The sequence below is a fragment of the Branchiostoma lanceolatum genome, chromosome 11 (genome assembly GCF_035083965.1).
Source record: "Branchiostoma lanceolatum isolate klBraLanc5 chromosome 11, klBraLanc5.hap2, whole genome shotgun sequence".
Classification (NCBI taxonomy): Eukaryota; Metazoa; Chordata; class Leptocardii; order Amphioxiformes; family Branchiostomatidae; genus Branchiostoma; species Branchiostoma lanceolatum.
Window position 1 is genome coordinate 11,980,056 of NC_089732.1, and position 26,370 is coordinate 12,006,425.

Below are 26,370 nucleotides of genomic sequence, written 5' to 3' on the forward strand. Positions count from 1 at the left end.
TCTTTAGTTTTTCAATTTTTTTCAAACGAAATGCAAAAAATGCCTTCACATAGTTATTATTATCTAACATATTAAGAGTAAGTTATAAATGGTTTTTCGAATGAGGATGGAAAAACATTGAGTTATGTTTACAAGGATGTTCAATTATAGTTTTCTGATGAAATTTTGAAAGACATTCATGATCCACGCATGACTTCAGATACAATATAGGTTTTAAAAGCTTCATCATTCATTCACTTATATTCAGAATATGAAAGAACGGTAGGAACTTGGGACTTTTCCTATCCCATCATAATAGCTGAGAGAGGTTTTTTTACCAATGAATGTTACTGAAAAAGGTTTTTGGTTAACGTTTCTTGTGTAAAATTGTTGATGTATGTAGCTTTTTTGTTATAACAAAAGCATATCGCAGAAAGTGGGGGGGGGGGTGGTAATAATTCAGTTTCCTGCAAAGTAGTTTGCGGTATCTTGACAGAAAATGTCAACATAACTTCCATCCTGAACGACACGATCACTCTTGCTTGTCATCCAAACAAAATATTACAAATAGCGTTTCTAAAACTTGCTATTCCTATATCCTTTTATTTCTCAAATCGACAAGGTACATAAAACGTGCATCTTTTACAGATGATATCTATTTGCTTGCATGCCGACCAATGAACCTGCTGCTCGTACCCAACTTTCCTTCCGAAACCCTAAGTACTTCCTTGGCCCCGACTCGACCCGTAGTTTTACTAGGAGATAGGGAGCGCTCTTTGGAATCTTTTATTGATACAAATCAGTCATGGCTTACGTCACGGGGGGGGATTTTCAACCGGCCTTAAAGCCCCCAATTAAATGGTAAGTTCAGCATGGCAAGACCCGCTGATAACCCAGACCAAACCTTACTTGAAGAGGTTAACTTCCGCCTATGGGCAAATGCATCCGGAATATACCCCTCGATGGCAATATAAATAACTTAGTGTCGAACCGATTGCAGAGGTTGAGGTCACTTTATGGCCTCTGGCAAACCATCGCTCCACGTTGGGCAAACTTGGTTGTTTTATACTTTATTGAAGACTCCTAAATGAGGAGATCTACTGGTTGTAAGGAGAGAAAAGGGGAAGAGGGCCTGGGGGGATCTTTAAGTTTGAATTGGTGGCTACTTAGTTTTGCTGTGTTAAATCCTAACTCAAGGTTAGATGCTCCTCTTGAGACTTTTGATAAATGGAATAGATGTTTAGAACGCGGTACATTTATCCCATGCCTGCATCCGTACAATAAAAAGAGAAACAAAATGTACTCGTTCATTCGAGGTATTAAGGCACTATCATAAAGCACAAGGAAGGAACCGTCCAGGGAAGAAGAAAGTTAGAGGAGTAGGCAATATAAAAGCTGTGGGAGGATGATATCAGAAAATGACACTAAGTGAAACACTAAAATAGCAGATAACAGAAAAGGGTGAAAAAAACTTGTTGCCAGATCTTGTATTGTGCCCCAACGGTCAAATAGTTTGACTATGAGATAGGAGAAGATAAAACATTTATGGCTTTGTGTCTGTTGTAATTTCTCGTCCTCTAATATGTACAACAGATGTCTATAGTTCGGCTAACTATACTTGCAGACAAAAGATTCATCTTATACTTTTAAAGTCCATGTGAGATTAAAGTGATGTTTCTAAATGATATACTAAAAATTAATTTCCTTTGCTTGGCAATCATAATCCTTATTACTGCTTAAAAGATTGCAGTACCCCGTCGTATTCTGTTCATTTGATACGTAAATAAGAGAAGACGTCTTGGCAGCCTTAATAAGTTGCTGATGGGTGATTTTAGCCCTTTGTGGCATTTGACATATTCAGAAAGCTATTTTAAAGACTTTGCCAAGTCGTCCGTGTTGGTACAATCTAGCCGCTGTCACCAGCTTTAGTTCCGGTTGGTTGATGACCAATACGAGTGCTCGCCAGGCCAGGCCTTTGTAGGCAGGTCAAGTTCGGTGGTAATTGCCTTGGCAGAATGCATGAAATGAAAGTGTGACGTAGCCGCGCCTTATTACAGAACAATCAGAAGAGGCAACGGCGCGTTAGCACCTTACCAGTGGCGGCAGCATTCTGCTTCACGTGAATATACAGAGACGTACAGAACTGAAGCCTGTCAGAGCACCAGTCTGACGACCAAGGCGCCGAGAATCATTGGCACTGCTCTGATGAGCGTGAGTTAAATCTAGCCCACTGATTTTCCACTGCGTGACCAGGCCGTGATTTCCTCATGGATTTTTGCATTTGAGAGCTGGATGGATCCATTTGCCTTCCGTGGAGGACGATCACTCAACTGTAGATTGCTCCTCCAATACCCTGACAGGAAAGCCGAGGAAAACCCGGCTGTAAAACTGGCGGTTTCCCGGAAAGGTCTCTTCTCCAGGCGACGGGGTGATCCCGGAATCATTTACACGAGTCGTCTCACGGAGAACTTTTCTGCTCAAGACTCCCTGATGCGACCTGATAGCGGCTGCAGAGGTAGCGACCCCACCATTAGCGGGATGCGCCCGCCTCTCCCTGGCGGTTTATTGCGTGTTACAAACTGAGCGCGCACGTAAATGAACCCACACGAGGGACGCCCCGTACAAGACAGATTTTGCGGACTGTAAAACTCTATGCTGTCTGTGATTTCCCCCGGGCTTTACCAAGGTTACGTCTGACAAGCCCGTCTCCATTTTGAAGGCATGTACCGATATTAAAGGAGAAGATTGCTTGTCGCCTCTTCGCATCGTCTCACCGCTGTTCATAACCTTCACAAATTTCTTTTTCATCCCCGGCGGTTTCTTGGAGATGAGAGTACTCTGCCCATAGCTTTTCCAGAATTTCTGTAGTCTATTGCGTGTTCTCAATGGATTTCAGAGACTATTACTGAGATTGGAGAAGATCGCCGACAAAATTGGAGACTTGTCTGCTGCGTGTAGGAGAAAGCCTCGCGATTAAGCGTGATATCGGTTGATACGTCGTAAAAACAAACCATCCCCTCGTCAATGAACATGCCTTTACATCTCTCAAATATTGGTCGCCAGTGTTAATAGACACCCAAACTATCACACGCAAGGGTGACACAGGTATTGCACGCGAGGAATCAATATCCGCTGAGTTGGACATCGCAGCACTCCGCGGAGGTGGATCTGTTAGACTCTGCAAACTCAAGATGGCGTCGTGCTGAGATTAGATGCTGTAAAGCACTGCCAAGGTGGTCAACTTAACCGCCATTTATGAGTTTATCTGAGGTATACTTTGAATTTTATACGCAGTCTACATGCTGCCCTCTCGTTGATCGTGTTCTGTGTATATCACTAGCTTTATGATCAGCATTGGCATTACCCCCCTCCCCCCAATCAGTAAACATTAAAATTACTAACACATTAAATCCACACGTCTTGTCCTTTGAATGATGTAACAAAAACGAATCAACATTCACAAACTGCTAAACTTTTTTTTCCGAATCAGAATAGAAAAAAGAAGAACAATAAGCTCAGAAAAGGACATGACATATAAACCGGTCTCCATGAGGATGGTAGAGCTTATGTTATAAGTAACCCAAAGACCCGTATCTTATTGTTATTACCAAGGCAGGGGTAAAATAGAAGCTCACTTACATTTACAGCTTGCTTCTTCATAACGTCCCATCCTTTTGTTTTCAATTTCACTAACCCAGTAAAGTTTGTAATACTAATATGGGGGCAGGTGTGTGGACCATTGATAATACGGTTAGCCACTGTTTTCTACCTATTTCCCTATTTCATCCACTGTGAAAAAATTCATATTCTGCAGTAGCAGAACACAGTGGACTACTACTAATACAGCTAGAAATCCTCCCATTGTAAAACATATCAGATTCTGTTCTGTGTGTGTGTGTGTGTTTGTGTGTGTAATTGGTAATGGTATGTGGGTTTGTGGGTACCCTATAGTGTGTGTCTGTGGTACTACATCATAAAGTATCTGATATTTTTGTATCCTTTGTCCTGATCATGATATGGTCATGCTTGAATTGACAGGAAGGACCTATTTTACGTCATTGCCGACTCGGGAGGGTACAGCTTTTAGTATAACCGCACAGAGATTTGACATCAGATAAAGTTCAATCCATTAGATTGCAGAGTGCGCTTGTCATCCCACATGTATAGCTACGCATTTGCTCACAAACGGCCCTTTATTAATTGGAACAACGTTTTCGAAATGTCAATACTCTATAATATCAAACCCAAAATATATATTCCTCTATCCGTCTGTTTCTTTCTCTCTCCTTTTTTAATGTTCAAGATGTGTTTTATTTATTTATTTATTCATTTCGATTTACCACATTTGTGGAAGGATTGACATAACAGATGAACTATCACCTTTTCAAGATGTCATCAAGATGTGTTTTAATTAAGAAGTTACAAACATACATTTCCGTTTTCTTTATACAGGTTAGGCACTCTTAGTGCTTAACACAGGCGTGCCATGTACAGAATAACATAAACCGAATAATATCTGAATAAACAAAGAAATAAGAGCAACTAATAAACAAAATTTTGATCCCTCACCACCCAAAAAAATTACGAAGGGGCAGCAAATTATACTTTCTCTTTTGTCCACAAGCCCCTTCGAAAGAACCCACTCGCGCCCATGGCAAATTGAAAAGCTATAATCATTTGGAGACGAGAAATTCGTATTTCAAGGTCAAATGCTTCTACTTCCATCCAAGACTGATTGCCACTCAAGGAGTAATTTTCAAGATAGTGTTCCGCTATTAAATCAAAGTCTCCTTACGTAAAACAGCTAACTTACTCGTCTTTTAAAAGGTATTCATTAGTATCTGCGAGTCTTTTCACCATAATAGTTACTGACGTTGGAATGCAATATTTCCTCCTTGAAAAGTGAATGTATCAAGGAGTGCTAAGCTCGTTACACCCCTTACCTCTTTGGTATCTTCCCCAAGGGCTGTATTTGGACAAGCGAATATTAAGAGCCTTTTCTAGGTCAAGAAGTCACGCTGGCTGTAATCACAGCTTTTGACGGACTGTCTTGAATTCAGGCCGTCTACGTAGAGGGAGTATTGCCTTTGTGAATTGCTGTCAGTACATTTCATAGGTCGCATTTACGTCCAAAAATATTGAAATGGTTTTACTTTTGGGGGATGATAGTGCAAATTTACACAAAATGGAATAAGATCAAATTCTATCTAATTAGTAGTAGTAGTAGTCCACTATGTTATGATGATATGTTATGTGTAAGGAAAAGATCATCAGCGACGTTCTTTTGTGGGCACCAAAACACGGACATGCAAGTGTAGGCAGGCCTCACACAACCTACATACAGCAGTGAGGATGCAGGCTGCAATTTTGAAGAACTACCGAGAGCATTGGAGGACAGGGAGGACTGGAGGAGGAGGGTGATTTTCATCCGTGACACTCTCACGACAAGATGATGATGATCTGTTATCGATGCTGCAAGGGGTCTGGACACCCTGCAGCTACAATCAGTCTTTGTATAAATCTCTTCACTTTGTCTGATTCAACGGCATCGCTAGCTTCCTTAGCGGGTTTCCTTTCCAACCTCAACGGTCCTAGTCTTCTTTCTTTCTAGGTATTCCCTCAGTAGATTCAGTAGATGCTTGCACCGTCTTTTTAGATCTATAGGCATTAGATCATATCAAGGTGAATGCAAAAGCCTGATGTCTGATTAAACTATCTGATTACTTAGTCAGAACAAGAACAATGAATATTAGGCGGCAGGAAAAACGACTTCAGAAGCCTAACAGGCTCAGAGAGCCCATAATCATCATACATGCATTTTTGTACTAGAAAATCTCTCCCCTGTTATAGGTTTTCAACAGTTTACAACCGCCTGGCTGTTATATGCACCGACGGCTCCTTATGCAATAGTAGATTGTCGGATCACTCGCTGTCATATATTCCAATCGCTTGGCTTGGATCTCTTTCTCCGCCGGCTTTCTTCAGGTCTTCCGCATACTTCCCTAGGCTAGGCTTCAAAGCTGCATTGGTATTACACGGAAGTCTTTGAAAGCACCTTTGAGAGGAGGTGATGGTTGGGCCGCAGGAAGCTGTAATTTTTTTTTTCTTCACTAACGGTCCATAGTTAGTAACACCGTTGTTTTGGAAAACATAAGGTGTGTGTGTGTGTGTGTGTGTGTGTGTGTGTGTGTGTGTGTGTGTGTGTGTGTGTATGTGTGTGTGTGTGTGTGTGTGTGTGTGTGTGTGAGTGTAAACAAATTGATAAAATTCATCATCATCAACAATACATTTAACCTAAATTATGGAATATTGACTTCTCCAAATTTGTATTTTTTACCAAACAGCATCTTTCTAGTTCAATGTGACATTTCGACATGGTATGGAAATGTGGGTGATAGAATGTTCACACTTTCTCCTATGTGATGCATGGGTACAGCTTTAACATGCAGACAAGCATGTTCGCAAAGATTGGACTCGGTAAACGTTCCTGTTGCTTTGACGATTGTAACTTTTGCGTACACTTGAAGCTAGGTGGAAGCGGCCAGCGTTGATTTACAATAACGACCTGGTGATTGGATTTCCGGCTGACGTACCGGGCAATCTACTTTAACAACGGATGTACGAAGGACTCAAGTGCAAATGGGGAACTTGAGACGAAACGCTGCAATCTGATTTGGAAGAAGCTAAGCTGACTTCCATCTTTTCTTATCAAAGGCCCACCAGCGGTGGGTGTCGTCTCTAATCGGTGATGAAATCAAATAGGTTTTCCTCAGCCACTCTTAAGTGCTGTTACCAGCAGCAGCGCGTATCCAGTCTTCTATCAGAGACGGAAAAGTGGGGCTTTCCCTGCCAGGACCACCCGCCTACACCTTAAGTGTTTCCCTACCACACAAGATCTCCATTTAAGACTCTGTCACTGAGTGGAACAGAGAGACGCCGGCAACTTTTTATCTCCATGAAAAATGGAGATATTGTTTTAGGTGTGTCGGTGTGTTCGTTTGTTTGTCTGTCTGTCTGTCTGTTTTTCTGTTTGTGTTTCCGGACTACGCTATTCAGCATAACTCAAGAGCCTCTTCTTTTGCATAGAGCTTATCATTATGATAACACGTTTGATTGAGAATCTTGTCATAGCTGTTGTGGAGATCTCATTGTCCATGGTATGTCGACATAAATCTAAATACAGTTATTTTTAGTAATGCGTTGGTCATGACAGATTATGTATTACTATCATTATCATTTCTATTTTTAGTTATCTCATCTGGTTAAAGTTTGCTAATCTCAATTTTACCCTAACTAATTTACATATTGGTAGTGATAATTTTTATCGATACTTGGTATTTTGATATTGGTGTGTGGAAAAACGTCCCTTTCACCAAAGGGATATTGAGTTTTGGAGACGGTATCTCTTACAAGATGTCATCAGCCATTCATTACAGCATCGTTAGGGCTTCGACCAATAGTAATGGAATGCTGTATGCTATTTTCGTCTTGTGTAATCTGTTTTGTTTTATATCAGTGTCAATCTCAACTAGATTCATCAGATAGGAACTTCAGATTGACATATAAATACCGTACGGAGATTGATTTGGAGGATTAAGAACAATGCATTTTTCTTGTTTTCAGTGATTGAAAGCATCAGTCACATCAATGTAAATTAAATCAGCGCCTTAACAGCTCAAAAATAGTTAGTAGTGGACCTTTCTATGTCATAATGTTGTTATCTCTTTTCCAATAATGCTATCTATTCCCATGCAATCGTAAACCGTACGGGGGAGGTCCCTAACTTAAGACGCCTTTTCAAAGGCAAATAACAGCTTATACATGGACTATGTTTACTTACCTTTCTAATTACCTTTCTAATTACCAAATACGTATGCATAATACGATCTGTACAAAAATCGCCTTATGTTAGGGTTTGTCTTAACTAAGGCCCTCCCCGTTATACATGGTACGGCCAATGTGATCAGGCCCTTCGGTACTAGGTAAAGCTGGACAACGGCATTTTTGTCACGTCTGCCGCTTGAGTTATGTAGACGCTCCCGGCTGCGGCATAGAGACACGCCCTGGGGTGATTGTAGGCGTAGTTTGATTTTAATGGCCTCCATTCCTCAAGGCAGATACATCACTCTGATGTAGAAATCTTGTCTCAACCGAAATGTCGGGCTGCCCTAGACTGTGCGTTATCAGGGATATTCCTACCATCAACGCCTTAGTGTTTTATAGCAACGTAATCCAGACAAGAGGAAGAAAGCATTTCTCTAGTCTCGGCGTGTATTTAAACCTGTGAAGAATTATCCCATCTGTATAACGCGCACAGAAACTAGGGCAGAGAATCCAGGCCATGTTTCCAATCCTCCTTACTAAGCCATATCTTGGAACCCCACAGTTGATATAAAATTAGCATTTTCTATGCTCACCGTGGGGCGACAACAGTCGCGCTTGTCAATAATGTATAGTATAAGTAGAGTATATGACTGTTTACCCAATTTCCGCTATATATCATTTTTGTGGGAATATAATGATAGTTAATCATGTTAACACTTAGAAAATATCCGTCTGTATAAATTGTCAAGACCACGAAATATAGTAAGACAGTGTTGTCCTTGACATACAAGGTTTAAAATTATGATCTTGTTTTTGCCAGATTTTACTGAAAATGGGATCATACGTACTGTGGAAAATATATACATATTGTACAAAGCCATTAGGATGAATTTGCAGATGACAATATTTATGTATATGTATATTAAATGAACCCGGCCCTTCAAGTATTTATTTCTTTTATGTTTCCCATATTAACAAATTTACTAGTCCAGATATCTATGTCGTTGAGTTATTACTCTTTTTCATTCTTTTAATTTTTCATACCCTTATTCTAAACTCATTGCCAAAGCATTGCTATACATCTCAATCTGTTACATGTTTACTCTATAATTAATGTTGTTGTCATTAAATGTAATACGGTACAGGTTTGCTAACGAGTTTTCACCCCCACAGACACTTTGAGATGGTATATTCCACTTTCCCATCCAGCAGAATTGCTCAACGTTTCCCGTGATTCTCCGCCGCGTAACGGTTTTCATTTTGAACCCACCCTCGACTCTGATTGGTCACGGGAAGGACATGCCTAGTGCCGAAAGATGTTTCACTTTAATCTTGGATTGGGTTTGATTCGTTGTATATCCTGGAATGCCGGTCCAATCAAGGGTAATTTCGTGCACAAGAGACAGTTTGACAGCGGCCGGTGCGACATCCTGAATGATTTATGTCTCTCTCAAAGCGATAAACAGCTCGCCAAGCGATCATTGGAATCAAAATGGCGTGCGCATGAATTGCCCGCAATGAGAACACTCCAGTTAGTAATTCCATTACTGCTCGGCAACTTGATGGCATTTCATTTTCCACTGCATCGTCGTCGGAGTTTGACTTTCCCCTCTTCAAACCGAGATTTCGTGTCAATTGCTAGCGGGAATGAGTGTTGGGTCGGCACATTTTTTACCCACCGAGAGTGAATTGAATTAGTGGCGGACCTGCGGATCAATGGTGGGGGGAACACAAATTGCGTGTGACCGTGGTGAAAGTCAGAGCGTCGCGCTGACCTTGTGTTTGTGTGTGTTCCTCCTGTAGGTGAGGTGGCCGGTGGGCCCGGAGATGGATCCTCGCCTGAACATCACGACAGTCGGGCTAGCCCTGTTCCACATCCTGTCATACGGTGAGTTCTAGTGTATCCATGGCGTTTGTCTACGAGAAGCTCAGGCTGCATGGTGTAACTACGAGATACATATATGTAGCACACGTCGGTCGCGAAAACGTTACGCAAACTAGTATGTGCGTTGGCGTATATGTACTATCACGATAAACGTAAGTGTTCCAATCATATTACAGTTGCATTCAACAACAGTGATATGATACAGATGATAGAATACATGTATTTCACCAGCGCTTTTGTTGTATTCACAAAGCCGGACAAAGCTTTTGGTAATCGTGTTATGTCAAAGTGTACTACTGTATTACTGATAATGGGCAATATTTGAATAGATTATACTTATTTTACCCCAGGGGTTTGTATATAGACAAATCCGGTCTTTAAATAACAGTCGCCTTTAACAAAAGAGCTGAAAGTAGATAGTACAGATAGAAAACGCCATATTCAATTTGGTATTCATGCAGACCGGAAATGTAGACAACATTTTCTATTATATTTCAGAATAGTGTGTTAATTGCATTCTTGTCTACATGTTTGTGTAGATATGAAAACTGTGATATTTGCATTTTTATTCTTGTAGCATTATTTCATTTGTAATTCTAAAACACATTACATGAATAGCATCATTGTTTATTTGCTTGTACCTACAAAGACACAGACAACATGCATTGTAAATCTATAATTTCCTGCAATTATATCATTATTACTTACTCAGTGCAAACATATTTATAAATGTACATAGAGGGATATAAATGTCCAACTAAATACATGTTTATGCAAGTGTCCCAGAGGCAATCTAGGGCCTACAGTGGTCGTTTAGTGTATTTAGTTTGACGCTGAGAACCTACAAATGTTTCCCCCAGTGGTTAAATGCGGTTCATCCCTAAGAAATGTCGATGCTATGCATGTGCATCTCTTTTCCCCGCAACGCTGGCGAGAAATGAAATCAGATGGAATACAGGTGCCAAGAGAATTGCCGGCATAATTGTCTCGTGTACTCTCCGGGAAAATCATGTGTGCCAAGTGTTGTTTGACATGTGGAATTCCCGCCGGGACCCGCTCTTATTTTAGGAAACAATACACATTTCATATACATGTGATTAATGTAGATTATGTTCCATTCGAGCAAGCAAAGTGCATTACGAGCGCAGTTTTTGGAGTCGAAACCGTGTGATTGATATTGTTTTGCTAATGCATGTAGGTTTACGGGCAATTTAATCAACGGGTCAGTGTTAAAATCATGGCATGGGGGAAGGAGATCTGACAACACACATTCGCTGTGTTCAGGCCTGGAAAATAGGGCTCATTTACAGGAATATTGATAGAAGTCGGCTACGGAATCTCTAATTTTCTTGCGGTGATATTGAGCGGGAGATAACGTTAATTTGGTCGGCTATCATCAGGCGGCGTCCTCTGTCTGACTCCGCTAACGTTTCGGGGTCACCTTCTGGCGACCGATCGCCCGTCACGGTGCAGGCAAACCATGCGTGTTGTGCCATCACGCAGCAGATTATTTGTCAACTTTCGGGAACATTTGTAAATCAAAGACTGCAAATCAAACGTTCTGCAGTTCCAAAGAAAGCTGCTAGAGGGCCCAAACTTCTGTCACTTCTTTCCGACCACTTGAGCTATCTGGCAACTAAAACTCGTGACCATAGCTTGTCCAAAACAAGAAATATCACAACTGAAAATTCCGCTTTGAGGCCTAAAATTTTAGTTTCTGCCACAACCTATACCAACACATCAAATATGAAACCAATCCATCCAGCCGTTCAGGCTTGAATTGATATAAAAACACTGCTTCAAATATTATATTATTATGATGGTAAAACAGCATCATTGGCATGGTTTTACGCCTAGCAAAATTTAAATATGAGTGTGGGTGTAACCGTATGTACCGGGCTTGGTTAAAGTTACCCTTGGGAAAGAAGAGGCAAGCTGTAACGGTAATACTTCAAATCGCAGAGTGGCCTCGTTACGTGTTTATCCAAGTTGACAGGTGCTTTGTTACGTTCAAGTGATTCATGGATAAGTCCCAGCGGTGTCAACGTAAATGTAAGGTTGGTTGATGTATGGATATGACTGATTTATTGTCGATTTCGTAGGCAGAGAACATTCGCTGGAACAAATTGCAGTTTTAATTCTATCTGATTGGACTGCCCTTGTAGCTCAGCTGGTTGAGCTCCTGGTTCCAATTAGTAACTGCCACGAGCTGAGATGCCTCGGTTCAAATCCTGGGGAGCAAACCTCGATTGGGGTTGTACTCTCTTTTCGGAAGGGACGTGAAATGAGGGTCCCTGGTTTGAGGAGGTGCACGGTAAGAAACATGGCTAGCAACACCTCCCTTTAAGAATATACTCTGCTACAGTAAAAGCAAGAAAACTTGCTAACCTATGTGTCACTATGCACTTCAAGTTGAAACAGAACAACGGTTCTGCTAAAAATGACTGAATATAAGTATTCAAAGCAGGCATGTATAGTCGACTAAGAAAACAAAGAGAATTGCATGATACAAAACATGCAAACAGTACAATTTGATTGTTTCACAACACCTCAATTACCGGTAAAAATGAACTGATTTTACAAAAAGTGGGCCGCTTCCCAACTTGTTCCTTGGTAAGTTGCAAACTTTGTGTATCTGCATTTCACCGATTGTGACATTTGATTCAGTGGCATGCTCTCTGCTTGAAACGCCAAGTTTTAATTGGCTCACTGTTATGTGCAACACGGTCTTGGGGAGCAGCTGAATACAGGCATATCTATCACCAATCATTGTCAGCGAGTGTATACGAGTAGCATGAGAATGAAGTCTACTAGGACTTTGCACGGTAATTTCTGAAATTTGGAAACTTTTCTTTAGAAATATATAGTTAGAAAAAATCTACACTCATTGTTTGTATACAGTGTTCAAAATACATGGTGCATATCAAAATCGGAACTATGCACCAAATTTTTGACTGTGGGTTCACCGGGGCACCTTGGTACCTGTGACGTATGTAAAGATACTATATTCTTGACACTTAAAGTAATAAAAAAAACACTTCGTTGTATTTTCTGTATAAAACTTTTAAGTTAGCTCTAACAATAAATATTCAATCAGTAAATAGAAGTATTGTTATTTGGTACTACTGACACTTATTCTATGTTGTGCACCCTCCCCCCCCCCCAAAAAAAAACTTGCAGCTGAAATTTCAGGTTAGGCGCAACAGTGCACCCATACCCCCCTAAAGATTAATTCGAACGCTCTTCATTTGCACCACATTCAATTTTCCATTTGCAAGCACCCCCGGCTATCGGGAATGGTACAGCCCGGAGTAATCCGTCAGCGGTAGCACGCGCTGACAGCATGTAGCCGTCCGCCATTTGCAGCGATGATGGAAAAGGGGGTGGGCAGCTGCGCGTGCTACTACACTGACAGATGAAGATTACACCTCATAAATGATACACACTTGATGTGGAATATTCCCCTGCTAAGAGCCTGGCAGGGAACGTACCGTGTTAGCGGTCAGGGGGTGGACCTCTGCAACCATAAAGCAAGATTGGGAGCATAAGCGGTAGTAGAAAATCCTGACCTTCGAATAAAATAGCCAGACATGGCGTAGGCAGCGGAATATCTTATCATCGAGGCTTATCTTTAGGCCTGGCGGTAAAACGATAAAAAAGCGTCTTGTGCGACCATGTGTCAAACCGCGTTTCTGTTACAATCTTTTGTACGGCAGGGCTCCTTGCGCTCAGTACCCTGATAAGGGCCCTGTCACACTTGTGCGTAAATTCAAGGCCGTATAAGTTCCGCAGTAACATTTTTTTGGTTTAAGTAAAGTTTGCGGGGAAGAAGTTGTTTTCTACTTTGACCCACCATTGAGCAGTCTACTTATTAAAAAAATGCTTCTTCGGCTGCAAACTTTACCTAAATCAAAAACTTGCAATTGTTATCACGCAACTCATGCGGGCTTTTATATACGCACAAGTGTGATAGGGCCCTAAGGAATATGGGCCCGATCACACTTGTGTATATTCGAGTCTGTATTAGTTGCGTATTGACATGTTTATGCTTTAGGCAAAGTTTGCGGGAAAGAAGTTTTCTTCTTCTTAATCTTATCAAACAATAAAAAACCTCCTTCGACAACAAACTTTACCGTAACCAAAAATGACAATACGCAACTCATACGGACTTGCATAAACGCACACATTTGAACGGACCTATCATGATACGTAAATTGCGCCTTGTTTATGGATGTCGGAGAAATTGCCATTGATGTTTTTATTAAAAACAAGTCAAGTCAAGTCAAGATATTAAACAGTTTTCAATTCTCCATGATGAGTATCAAAAAGCAACATAGTTCTGAAATAATTTAGCCTCGAAACAAATACTAAATGTATTTCATACATAATGTAGATGAATAAGACTGCTAAAGAAACAATGATTTTCTTTAGCGAATAATGATTTTAATGTTTTAGAATGACTTGGGGATAAATCTTAGAATAATTAGAATGCTATCTCATTGTAGATTTAGGTATTGCATCCTGTCTATTTGATACGAATGGGTCTACCCGGAAATTGCAAACATGATAGATTTGTCTTTCAAGGCCACACCTTGCAAGTTTTGTTATCGCAAAATGCTCATAGATCGAGTAAGATTAACTGGTCTAGGGGTTTGTAGATTTGCTATCTGATCTTGAGGTCGAGAGTATGAATTCTGACCGTTGTTACTCACATTATTTGCAAGATTCTAATATATGATGTTTGAAGGAGACTACGAGAGTTTGAGGAAAATTGCTCCTTGACCACTTTAAAGAACCTACTACACTTATCTAAAAGGGTAGGGATTCGTCCAGATGTGAGTATCCAAACCAATCAGCCCTGTAATACGTAGCTTGTACGTGTGTTGTACTTGTGTTGCGGCTTGAGGTGGTTTACAGTTAAACCCCGGTTACACATAACGGCCTCCTGACCCTCCACCAACCATGGTTGGGAGTGGTTCGGGGCCTCGGTCGACTGTGTACGGCTGCGCTCACCGAATGTTTTGAAATTTCAAAACAATCGGTTATGGATGGGAGGTCCCTCTCACTCGGTTGTGGATGGGAGGTCTGGAAATTGTTGGCTGGTTGTTTGCTGGAGGTTGGGGAATACGTCAGTAGTGGTCAGGGTGAGTCTGGGAGTCAAATTTGATTCTTAATCTAAAACTGGTCAGACTGCCCCCACCTTGGTTGGCTATTGGGCGGGAGCCATGCATGTTCGGCCATGTGTAACCGTAGCTTTTAGCTATTCGAACCAGCAATCTATTGACTTCAGTACTGTCAAATAACATGTCTTAGAGTTGCCGTGACTCCATCTCTTTGTTGTCAGTGACGACTAAACATTCGCAGCCTTAATATGTATGTCAAATACTTTCCTGGATTTTTTATCAGTTTATCTAGAAGAACCGAAGTTGGAAATGTATTTGCCTATTGGGTGTTTCCTACGGGAAATGTATTCGTTCAGCCAAATACTTCTATCAGTGAAAGGAATCAAATTAAGTAATGTTATTTCAACCCAGCCTTCTTCAAATAAACAGATACCATGTAAAATAACGCTGAGTCCCATATCTAACATAGATGACTTTGTGAGGGCATATTCCAACTTGGTGAATTATGTATGGCTGAGGAGGTTATGGGACTTGGCAATATCTGCTTGGCTGATAATATCAGTAAACATATATTATTTTATTCGTGGTTTCAAGATAATGAGGTTTTGTTAGGTTAAGCTTGAAGTTGTTAAGATCATGCCTAGTACTAAGGAAGGGAAAAGAAGTGGCATAATATACTCAAGATTCCTTATGTATCTTTAAAGATTTAGTTGTTATAAGTCTTGCGTTGATTCCTGGACACGTATTCTCGGGTCCGGGTAGCTGTGATATTGTCTTGCTCACATACCCATCAGAACACAACAAGCAAACTATTGATGGAAAGACCATCAAACGATTTGATTACTTAGAAACACTTGTCGGTATAACTTGGATACGAGGACAATGTTTTAAAAAGTGTCATCACTGGCACTTTGGCACTGAATTGTCACAGTAACCATTGTCTAACGTCCCAAACTTTGGGGTATGACAGTTTTGTTAAATCGAAAACATGTTTCACAAGTTCTGTGATGTAGCGTATTCGCAGAACTAATCTTCGTTGATAATCCGCTTCTTATCTACCCGATCCCGGATCCACGTACTAAATCAATCAGATCCTACCTGATTGGGTCAAAACGCCCTTCATGCTCTAGCGGTCTTCGTATGACTTAGGTGACATGACCCGATACTCTTATCTTTTGAGGAAACTTTTAAAACTTGGAGATCATGGAGGGTGATGGAATAGCACTAGCAGTATTCCCACGCAAGAAAAATTAACAACTGTTCCCTCTAATCAGAGATTCAATTAAACGGCACATTTCTCACCAGAGAAGTTGACGGCAGCTTCCTAGCAAGTAGTAAGTTTCCTACAACAAGGAAAGCTCTGCTACAGGATTATGCAAAGTTGTGGGCAACTGAGTTGCAGATGGTGGAAATGACGTAAAAGAACAAAGTAGGATACTGGTATTAGCAAGTGACTCAATCCACCATCGATCATTTTGATATTGAAACTGTATTTTCAGGGTATTTTCCCTTTTTTATAATTATTATTATTTAAAAAAATGCTGAAATCTGTATGGTAATGACTTTTACTAACATCGTTTAGCACGTTTGTGTAATAACTTCATGCTTTTAGGATTTTACAACCGAGCGGAATCGTGTCGTACGATGATCCCATTAGTTTCGCAAGCCTACAAAAACTCTAGCAACAATTTTCAGTGAGATCTCACATCACAACAAGTTCGTGATTTTGCATCATGGACGTTGCTTTACATTGTTATGGTGTTGTTTGAACTAATCATGTATAGAAATGACGAAATAAATTGACTTTCAAAATCCGATTTTTCGGATCCTAATATTGCTTGGGTTACCTTTAAAGAATGTGTACTGCACTTACTGGATAGAATAAGTCATTGTCCCATTGCTACTGACAACGGAAAAGAGGAGTTCCAATGCTGAAGGTTATATCAAGAAGCTTATTCCTGTCGCTTTTATGTTTTATACACGCAGATAATACAACATTACGGGTTGTTACACGCGCTCTTTTTGTTTTTGTTGTCACTGGTTTATCTTATTTCATTATTTATTGTAAAGACCTTTGTTCCAACTTTTCGACCTTCACCAAACCTATCAAAGGATAGCGAACAGCCCGTAGGTCATGTTTCATATCTAAATCTAATACAATGCATGACGATTTTCCCTCCAAGTAATTGGTTGGATTAGTTGTTTCGTTTTTCCATTTTCATGGTGCCTTTCGACCAGATGGAGACCAATTTATCATCGTCCTCAAAAGCAGCCAGACAATGTCATGACGCCTCCTGTGCTCACTGATCCGTCGGACATCTAAATGAAAGATTTAGTGACTTATACATTAAACGATACCGGAAAGTACGAGGAACTAATTACTGGGAAAATTGGCCAATAACACAGAGCGGTTATTGTATCAATGCACCGTGCGTCCAAAACACCATCTGCCTTTTATGATATAAAATGTTAATATATAGGGATAGTCCAAGTATATGTATTTTGTTGCTCTTTATGAATAAACAAATATATTCCCAGAAAGACTTTTATGAAAAAAATATATTCAACTGCTTGAGCAACTGTTTTCTGCGTATCTTTTTTCCCACATGTCTAACCTTCCTAATAGAAAATAATTTTTCTTGTCCTTTAGCATTGCCCGATACACTTACATTTCAAATGTAGCGAATCGGAACTTAGAGAAAAGTTGGTCCCCTTTTTGTTTTGGCAGTTAAGTTGGGGCGCTTGTACCAGTTAAGGTCCACATTCAGTCGTGTCAATGTCTTTCATTACATCCTGAGAGGTCTACTGGTTAGCAATCGTTCTCTAGGCACACAAGGTCGGAGGGTCCTGGCCTTGGCGCTTGTAGTCCTGGCCTTGGTGTTGGTGAGGATCATACATCAGTCTCTTCTTTTAAGAAACGTAATGGTAAGATTTAGGGTGTCCCCATGGATTAACTATCGGTTCTAAACTTAAAGTCTTGACATTGGACTTTGTTTGTATAGTTGAACAACGCTTGCTTCGTACAGCTAACAATATGAAATAAAGAGAATATTTGGTGTCTTCCAGATCGTGATAGCTAGATATTAAGTGTGTTCATAGTGTATTCAAAGTGTTAGGTGTCTTAGAGTCTTAGAGTATATCATATAGTTCTGATAGTTTGCCAGCAACTGGAAGAGGCCTTTTTCTAGTAACAAAATCCCCTCCCTGAGGGTAGAAACATTTGTTCTCACCTAACAACAGATACTTTCAATGTAGCTAGCCAAGTTATCTGCATAACAGTTAAAGCGATATGAGAAAGTAAAGCCGAGAGGCTCCAGACAAAGAACGCCGACGGAGGAAAAGTACGGCAGACTCAGACGAATGGTCCTGAAGTGGGGTCTAATTTACTGTTTATGGTAGCTGGCAGGAGATATACGACGGGATGCCTTCATCTGTGGTGTTCATCCAAGCATCTCCTCTATTACCCGCTGCACCCGGATGATCCCCGCTAAGATTGAAGCAGTGTTGTGCTTCCTAATACTCTACACGCCAGAGTGAAAATGAATATTTGGCGTCGTAAAAACCGGGGGTAACCGATATTAACGACGGGCCTCTCCCCGTGCCATCGCCGCAGCTGGCACACCCTCCATCAATGAAACGACAGGTCGTTCTTTTTATTTCACCAAGCGAGAAGAGGTCGAGAATCAGCGGCCACGTAGGTCCTTTCTTCTCTTAATGAGGTAACATGTAATCCCCGTCTGATGAACATTGGGGTCGGTGGGGACCAGAAAGGAACGACAAAAGAACGACCGCGATTCAGAAAGGCCCGGCAGTCGTGATAAATGGGGGCTGTTCTGCGGTTCTAAGCAATATCTCTGCTATCTAGTCGCCCTATAGATTCACAGGGTCCAATCATTTTCCGGGAAAAGTTTCCAGGCCATTACTTCACCAAGAGAGGTCGAAAGGTCTGCTTATTGGTGTTCTAAGAACGTATTACGTTCAAGTTCAGGACTTTACCAAATGAGCTGTATCCAGAATGGCTGCGTTAATGTGTTTAAGAAGGCCAGTTGAATTGTTAAGTGACTTGTTTTACATGAGTTAGTACCCATTTTATGCAAACAAAGAAATGTCGTCCGAGGAGCAACTTTTGCGCTAGATATAACTGGTTTTGATTCGTTGTCTCCATAAAAAGGGAAACATTTTCCTAATTCTTTTCATTCACAAATGCATTAATGGTGGTACCCTTAATTGGTATTGGAAGCAAACATATTGACAGTTGTTCTTGCCAGTTGTGGGCGAATGTGGTAACCAAAATAATTTAAATTTGTACATAATGCTAATTATTTAATGGCTGTTTCTACACAGCGTTTTCGATGTAATTTGTATACATTTGTTGCATCTTGTAGTCCTCTGGGATTGGTCTAAGCGAAGTGTTGAGTGAATGGTTGCTAACATGCTGTAGAGACTTCTACAGCTTGTTTTAGCATGTTACAGCATGGACTATCTTTTCTCATACATGTTAGCTATGATTGTTTGAGATGTTTCACACGACCAAAAAATTATTTTGATAACCCTTCTTATGCCGAATGCAAGACTTAATTCACTTTATATGTAACATTAGCTACACCTAGTTTTATTCTATTTCCTGTATGAACTAAATAGTTAAACGAAAAAAAAATAAATTCGGTTCTCTTTGCCTCTATCGTCGATACAAAAGAATTATGACAATTTTTACGTCATTTGTGGCGTTTACGATGCAAGTACTCCTTGTGTCCCGATGTTACCCTAAACATTTAATGAATTCATCAACTTTAATGATTCCATTATCTAGGCAACGATTTTCTGTCGATTTTACTGTGATTGTTGTAACGTTTCTGTGATTTGGTAGCTGTCAATATTACGACCAGCACTGAGCCATTTCATTGACCATGTTGTCAGCTTTTAATGTCTTTATGTCGTTAACCTTTCAGTGATGGGAAATGGAGTAAATATGCCCACCCCCACCAAGGTGGAGGGGATAGATGGAGAGACGGTCATCTTGCCTTCTCGCTTCAAGAGCAATGTCACCAAGCTCATCGCGCTGACGTGGACGAAAGCGGCGGGGCACCTCGGGCGCTCCCGCGAGCCCGTGTTCATGTACGCCCCGCCGTCCGCCAATCTCTCCCTGGGTCGGTTAAAGGGACGGGCGCAGCTAACGGACAACGGGTCACTTCAGATCAACCCCGTCAGTCTGGATGACGAAGGCATCTACATTCTGACGACGCTGTTAGATGAGGTTGGGCAGGAGGAGACGTACGTGGAACTGGAGATCCACGGTAAGCACATGTTTGTTTGTTTGTTTGTTTGTTTGTTTGTTTTGTTGGTTTGTATTGCATATCCGGTAACCCGCCTCATGGCGTAACACATCGGGTTTGTACTAATTATAAAATGTACAAGCTGTATATATCCGGACAGACTTATTTGATTCACTCATACCTGGAAGGACCCCTACTCTTTGAGCTAAGTGTGGTGGGTTATTTTACGTACTCGAGTTATGGCTCTTGACAAATGCCGGGCCTCAATGTAACGTCCTATCCAAGATACGTTCCTAACCGAAGATAGGTACTCATTTGCACCTGAGTGAAGTGAGGAAATTCCTGTAAAGTGCATTTCTCAAGAGCATAGGGTCAACGGGACAAATCAGGGAACACAGGATTTGAACTCACGATCTCCTTAGTCTGGGCCAAACACCCTACCATCACGCCGCCGCGACACCACCTTTATCAGATGTTAGGCCACACAGTATATATAGATATGGACATTCTCTCGGCACTCCCAAAGAGATGCGAGTGTGCAAATAAAAAACAAAGTGGACCAAAAAGTTCCCTTCATTTTGAAATCTAAGAAATTAGGGAGGTTTAACAAATGACTGAGCACACAGTGGATAGCATACTAAACAGCAGATTCTTTACTATCTTCTTCTTTGGCTGTGGAAGACTTTGCTCGGGGCTCAAAATACTTTTTCAGCTTACCTGTTGCACAGAGCAAAATCAGTTGCACCAAAACCTTTTCGCGCTCAGCACAAACCTTTCAGTCTGGTCAAAAAAAATGGTTTGTGTAAGGGGGGAGGGGGGCTGATAAAAATTGATGCTCTCGTGGAAGTCATCTTTACCTTGAAATCAGTGTGGCTTTATGTACATCCTAAAGAAACATTGTCAGGAGAAGCGTCCAAATAAATGCTTGTTTCGCCGGCCGAGAGAACAATTCTATTATCAAAACTATGGAACCCACCCGGGCCCATCATTGCAAAAGTGGGTAAATTCGTCTTTCACTGCCTCCAACGAAGACGTCAAACCAAGTTGATTATTTCATACACCTGTAGTTGCGGTTAGCTTTCAGACATGTACTTACAAATTTACGATTACTATAGTATTTGTACACGTTGCCACTTGCAGGATTTCCACAGAAATCAGTGAAGTGTAAAACACTTTATCTCCCTACCTAGCAAGACTTGTTTTTTGTTTGCGTTTGATTCTTCTACTTTTCGCTGCAAACTTAAGGCCAGGGAACGGGTTGCTTGAGAATCCCTAAAGGAAACACTCACAGGCGACCGCCTTCTTCAGACAATATCTCTAAAGCGTAAGAAAGACAACGCTGCCTTACTGAGATCCTATTTAAGACGTTAATGCAGCTAAGGGAGGCCTCACGGTGACGCATGCGACTTGGGTTGGAATGAAAACTGTTGCCTCAAGCGTTGGTCTACACAGAAAGCCTCGCGTTCGTATGTTACAAGATTACTTTCTCTCGGCGCCTGGCATATCGTTGTTAGGCAAACGAGAATGCGTCCCCCTCCGTGGCGCCTGCAACAAATCCGTGTATCTAATCGTTAATCCCACGTCGAGGTGTAATGTCATTGGCGTGTGTGTTCTTGCACCACTGTACTTTGAAGCAACACAGCATGCGTAAGAGCAGGATGAAGGGCAAGGAAGTGCATGTATAAATCCGGATTACTGTTTAGATAGCATAACACTCTATCTCAAGAGCAGATAGAAAGGCAAGAAGAACATGTTTGTATATATACATGCATATTTATATATATATATATATATATATATATATATATATATATATATATATATATATATATATATATATATATATATATATATATATATGTGCATATATATGTGCATATATATATATATATATATATATATATATATATATATATATATATATATATATATATATATATATATATATATATATGTGCATATATATGTGCATATATATATATATATATATATATATATATATACACATATCTTTCGGAAGGGACGTAGAGGGGTAAGGTTAGTAACCCCTCTATGTAAAAATATAACCTGCTACAGAAACAGCAAGGAAACTTTCTGACTTATGTACCATTAGGCACTAGAATATGAACCACAACTACGTAACGTATGCTTATGGAATCGTGCAACACGTCAATGTGACACAATAGCACAGCCATGCATAGAAATTAGTTGCGTAACAAAATGATTATCGTTTCTTTCCAGTACAAAAGACTGTTTTGAACACCACAGAGTAACGCACACGCGTAGCTATTATCATTAATCCACTGTATAAGCTATCACTATACATGCGTTCCCTGCACTAGAAGGAGAGATGTACGGCTTAATCAAGCATATACAGGGCCATAGTTTATGCGACGTTCATCCATTACCAAAATTCTATGAATATGTATCCCCTACTTCGGTCTTGTAGGGATTCCTCTATAATTTTGAGGCGTGTACTATCTGAGCTCCCGGTTTCAAATAGCTTGCAACAGGTAGACCCCGGTACAAATCCTAGGAAAGACATCTCGGTTGGGGCTGTACCCTTCTTTCGGAAGGACCGTAAAATAATTGTTCTTTCCATTCTTGCTTCCACGATGTTGATACGTTTTTCTTATTTCATGAGCATTCAGCATTCAATAAAAAAAACTGTAGTAATAGTTTTATACAATATTTCCGTTCACATTTCAAAGCTCTCACCAGCAAGCTTTGGGTCAGACCTCTGATCTTTCTCAGGTTGAAATGACCCGAAGCCTATGTCAGGTGACCTAAACGGAACTGTGACGTCAGCCACAGGTCAAAGGTGCCCAGCATCCATATTTGTTGTTTGTCGAATGTGCCAAATGTGCTTAATATCTTTTGAGTCATAGTTTGTTCGCCTGTTCAACCTCATGTTTTTCTCGTCCATGTTAGTCCCCCCGAAGGTGACTCTAAGCCAGCCAAGTCGTCTGAAACTCCTGTGGAATTCCAACCTGACTCTGAACTGTTCCATCGAAAAAGCCAAGCCCGAGGTAGCCGCCATCCAATGGGCGCACGACGGCGTGGATATCAACTCGTCGGCGACTTACACGCGGAAGGACTCCATAACCGGAGCACTGCTGCTCTTTAACGGGCTGAAAAAGGAGGATTCTGGGACGTATACATGTCGGGCAGATCACGTGGTGCAACAGGCGTCGGACACTGTGGAGCTGGAAGTGCTGTGTAAGTGGTGTCTTTGTTACCTCCATGAACAATGGAGGTACAGTTTTTAGTCTGTGCGTCTGTCTAATTGTTACCTACTTTATATTGATAACGCTTTGCTACATCATACTTGCAGACATCAATTCACTCGGTTGACATAAAAATTCAAAGTCTGATTTTGAGTGTCGTTCGGGAGTTCGAGTACCGCCTGCATGCTATGTATGAATACCACGGTCAATGACAACCTTATGTATGGGTTTTGATAACTTGGAGGTGTCGAAGAAAATTCAGGTCTTGGAAGAGCATCCCTCTGAATCCAAGTACATATTTCGAGAAATATTAACCTGTCTTAATATCTATTGACCAGATCCTGCCACCATTGTGAACATCTCCGGAGACCAAATCGTCCATGTCAGTGAGACAGCCACACTGTGGTGCATGGCGGAGGGCAACCCCGACCCGAACATCACGTGGTTCCGAATGGGCGATGACCAATCATCGGCCATGGCCCTGTCGGAGGCACGTGGCAACGGCGTGAACCTTGTCCTGCGGAACCCTCAGCAGAACGACAGTGGGGAGTACGCCTGCATGGCCGGGAACGGCGTCGGACCGGACGATTCCAAGTTCGTCAAGTTCACAGTCAGAGAGCCACAGAGGATACAAGGTAACTATATCAAGAAGTTTTTCAGGAAATGTTAATAGAAGTCGTCGATACTTGTGCATGACGTCAAGCGCACTCACCAAATTGGGTGTTTGCACATGACGGCATTGCCTCCTTACTGAAAGTGCCAGACCAATAGAATTTGCATCATCTAAGTTTAGTTGCAAACAAAACTTCGAGAAATAACTTTTTACTATCATAGTTGTATTTTGAAAGATTTGCATACGTACAATGTCTTCATTATGTGACTGTGTATAAAAATCTGGATGGATGAGTTTGAAGGGCGTTACACGAGGCTTCTGAGAACAGCGCTCAACATCCATTGGACACAACACATTACCAACAACGAGCACGTAACTATGTCCAGAGCGTAATGCACAAGCGGTATATAGCCTAGTATCAAAACATATAATAGCTGCGGAGCCTCCTCGAACCAAATCTGTGCCCCGATCTGGCTTTGGACATAGCTATATAAACCTATCAACAGGATATCAAACTTGAAGTTCTTTGCTCGAACACGAACTTAAACGCTTACGTTCCGATGACGTGCTATAAAGTCGTGGTGTTTGCATTACACTAGAATTTATGACGAAACTCTATACCCCTCCATCCAAGTTGCAAAACAGAGATATCTGATCTAGCAAACTTCACTCAGGCAGATCACAAGATCTTTCCACGGATGATTCTGGAACTCTTGATGGGGAACGTAGATCATACATTGTCCGTTATCTGGGTCGGAACCCACGGTTTGTTTCAGATAACAAAAATGAAATCTCAAAATAAGCATAAACTCTCAAAAAGATAACAATACGCATAAATAATAATACATGTCGAATATTTTCTATGACAACTCTGGTAAAAACAGTGATAAGGATAACTTTGAAATCGACATGAATTTTTTTTGGGGGGGGGGGGGGAAATAGTCGATGGGACGTAATGTCCCGATTATAGCCAGTAATATATCCTTACAGATAAGGCCGATCGGTTTGCTGGTTCTGCCTAAACGGGGGCCAGTAGGGTCAAGACTGCTGCATTTGATGTCGAACACAAGAAGCAATAGCTATGGAGCCAATTTGCCGCTTGGCGTACCAAGATAAGGTCCAAGACTGTGGTCTATACATCAAGACCTACCCTGGGGGGATGAGAAAGTACTGAACATTGGCCTTGTCCGGGAGATTTGTACCTTCGGGGAAAGATTAAACTGTTTGCCTGCAACATTTTCATCGGAAATCGTTTGTGTGTCAGAGGTAATCCTCAGTGATATAATAGCTCTATACCTTACCTATTACAATCTCCAGAATCATCTCAGTACTAGCAAATCCGCCCCCCTCCCCCATCCGCCCCCTCCCACAAATACATGTATAGTAAATCATACAGATCAAACGTCAACGCGACAAATGGTCACTAGTAAAAAGAAGTTACCTTCTTCTCTCATTAATAGGAAATGATAAAATCTTGCATCTGAAACTATATAGTTAATGCCTATTTGAAAACTAGCCGGGAATAAAATGTTCATAAAAATGTGACAGTCTCAAGTTCGACACAGAAACATTTATGGTGTCAAAAGTCTTGTTTACATTACAACCAACAAGATAACGACGGTAGGAAACCCTCCACAGGGAGCGACAGTGGTAATGAGGAAGGGATATAAACTTTTACGGTTTTCAAACTAGCGGTCCATAATGTTTTTATCGATCCTAATACGTGTTTGACTATAAATGTTTACATGCGAGGTGTCACATAGGGGAGGGTGGGATACATTTTATAGCGCAAAAATCAGAATTCAACACGCATAGTAGTCTGTGATTTTCCACTACAAAAGACAATGGTAGAGTAACACTTGTAAGACCGCGAATAATGCTATTTGGTATAATGTGGTGAGATTTCAGAAACGGCGGCCTTTAAAAACTTGGCATTTTTACTGTTTGCTTGAAACTTGAACACAACCCAAGCATAATTCTGTCTCATTGTTTGTATTGCTATTTCCTACATATTTCAATCTATATTTCTTTTAACGTTTTTTCGTATTTCTGAAGCCTGCCATTTCTGCTCTTGTCCTTTGATCCTCTTTACTTTGATGTTCATCAGTGCGGATACGGGGCTTTTCAAATGTCGGGCTAGCTTTTATCTGCCGTTGCTTCCTCTCGCCCTGCACGACGCTTTGGATGTAAAAAGTTCCTATCGGCCGTTTGAAATTCAAATCACAACCGTCCATTTGTCTGGCGCAACGGACGTGCTACATCCCCTAGCTTACGCCGAAGTACCGCGTTCTTCAAAACAGTCCTTGGAGAGGGAAACATGCGGAAACATATTCATTATTCTCGTAATGCATTACCGTAGCAAACTCCGGAGGCAATACTTTTGAAAAACAAATCATTCTACAAAGCCCTGTGGCTATGTCTGAACACTTTGAATTTCAAGTATTAT

At 41.0% G+C, this 26,370-nt stretch overlaps 1 protein-coding gene across 8 annotated transcripts in view; it reads left to right on the forward strand.

Moving 5' to 3' along the window:
- LOC136445451 (titin-like) overlaps positions 1–26,370 on the forward strand; it is a 113,427-nt gene that overhangs the window by 20,409 nt on the left and 66,648 nt on the right. For 7 of the 8 annotated variants that reach the window (XM_066443491.1, XM_066443489.1, XM_066443494.1 and 4 more), the window contains exons 3-6: positions 9,607–9,691; positions 19,761–20,105; positions 23,016–23,303; positions 23,650–23,946. In XM_066443491.1, coding sequence (XP_066299588.1) covers positions 9,631–9,691; positions 19,761–20,105; positions 23,016–23,303; positions 23,650–23,946 — 991 coding nt within the window. In that variant the 5' untranslated portion in view covers positions 9,607–9,630. Of the gene's footprint in view, positions 1–8,995; positions 9,335–9,606; positions 9,692–19,760; positions 20,106–23,015; positions 23,304–23,649; positions 23,947–26,370 lie in introns of those variants that run through there. The other variant, XM_066443492.1, reaches the window with a different exon arrangement.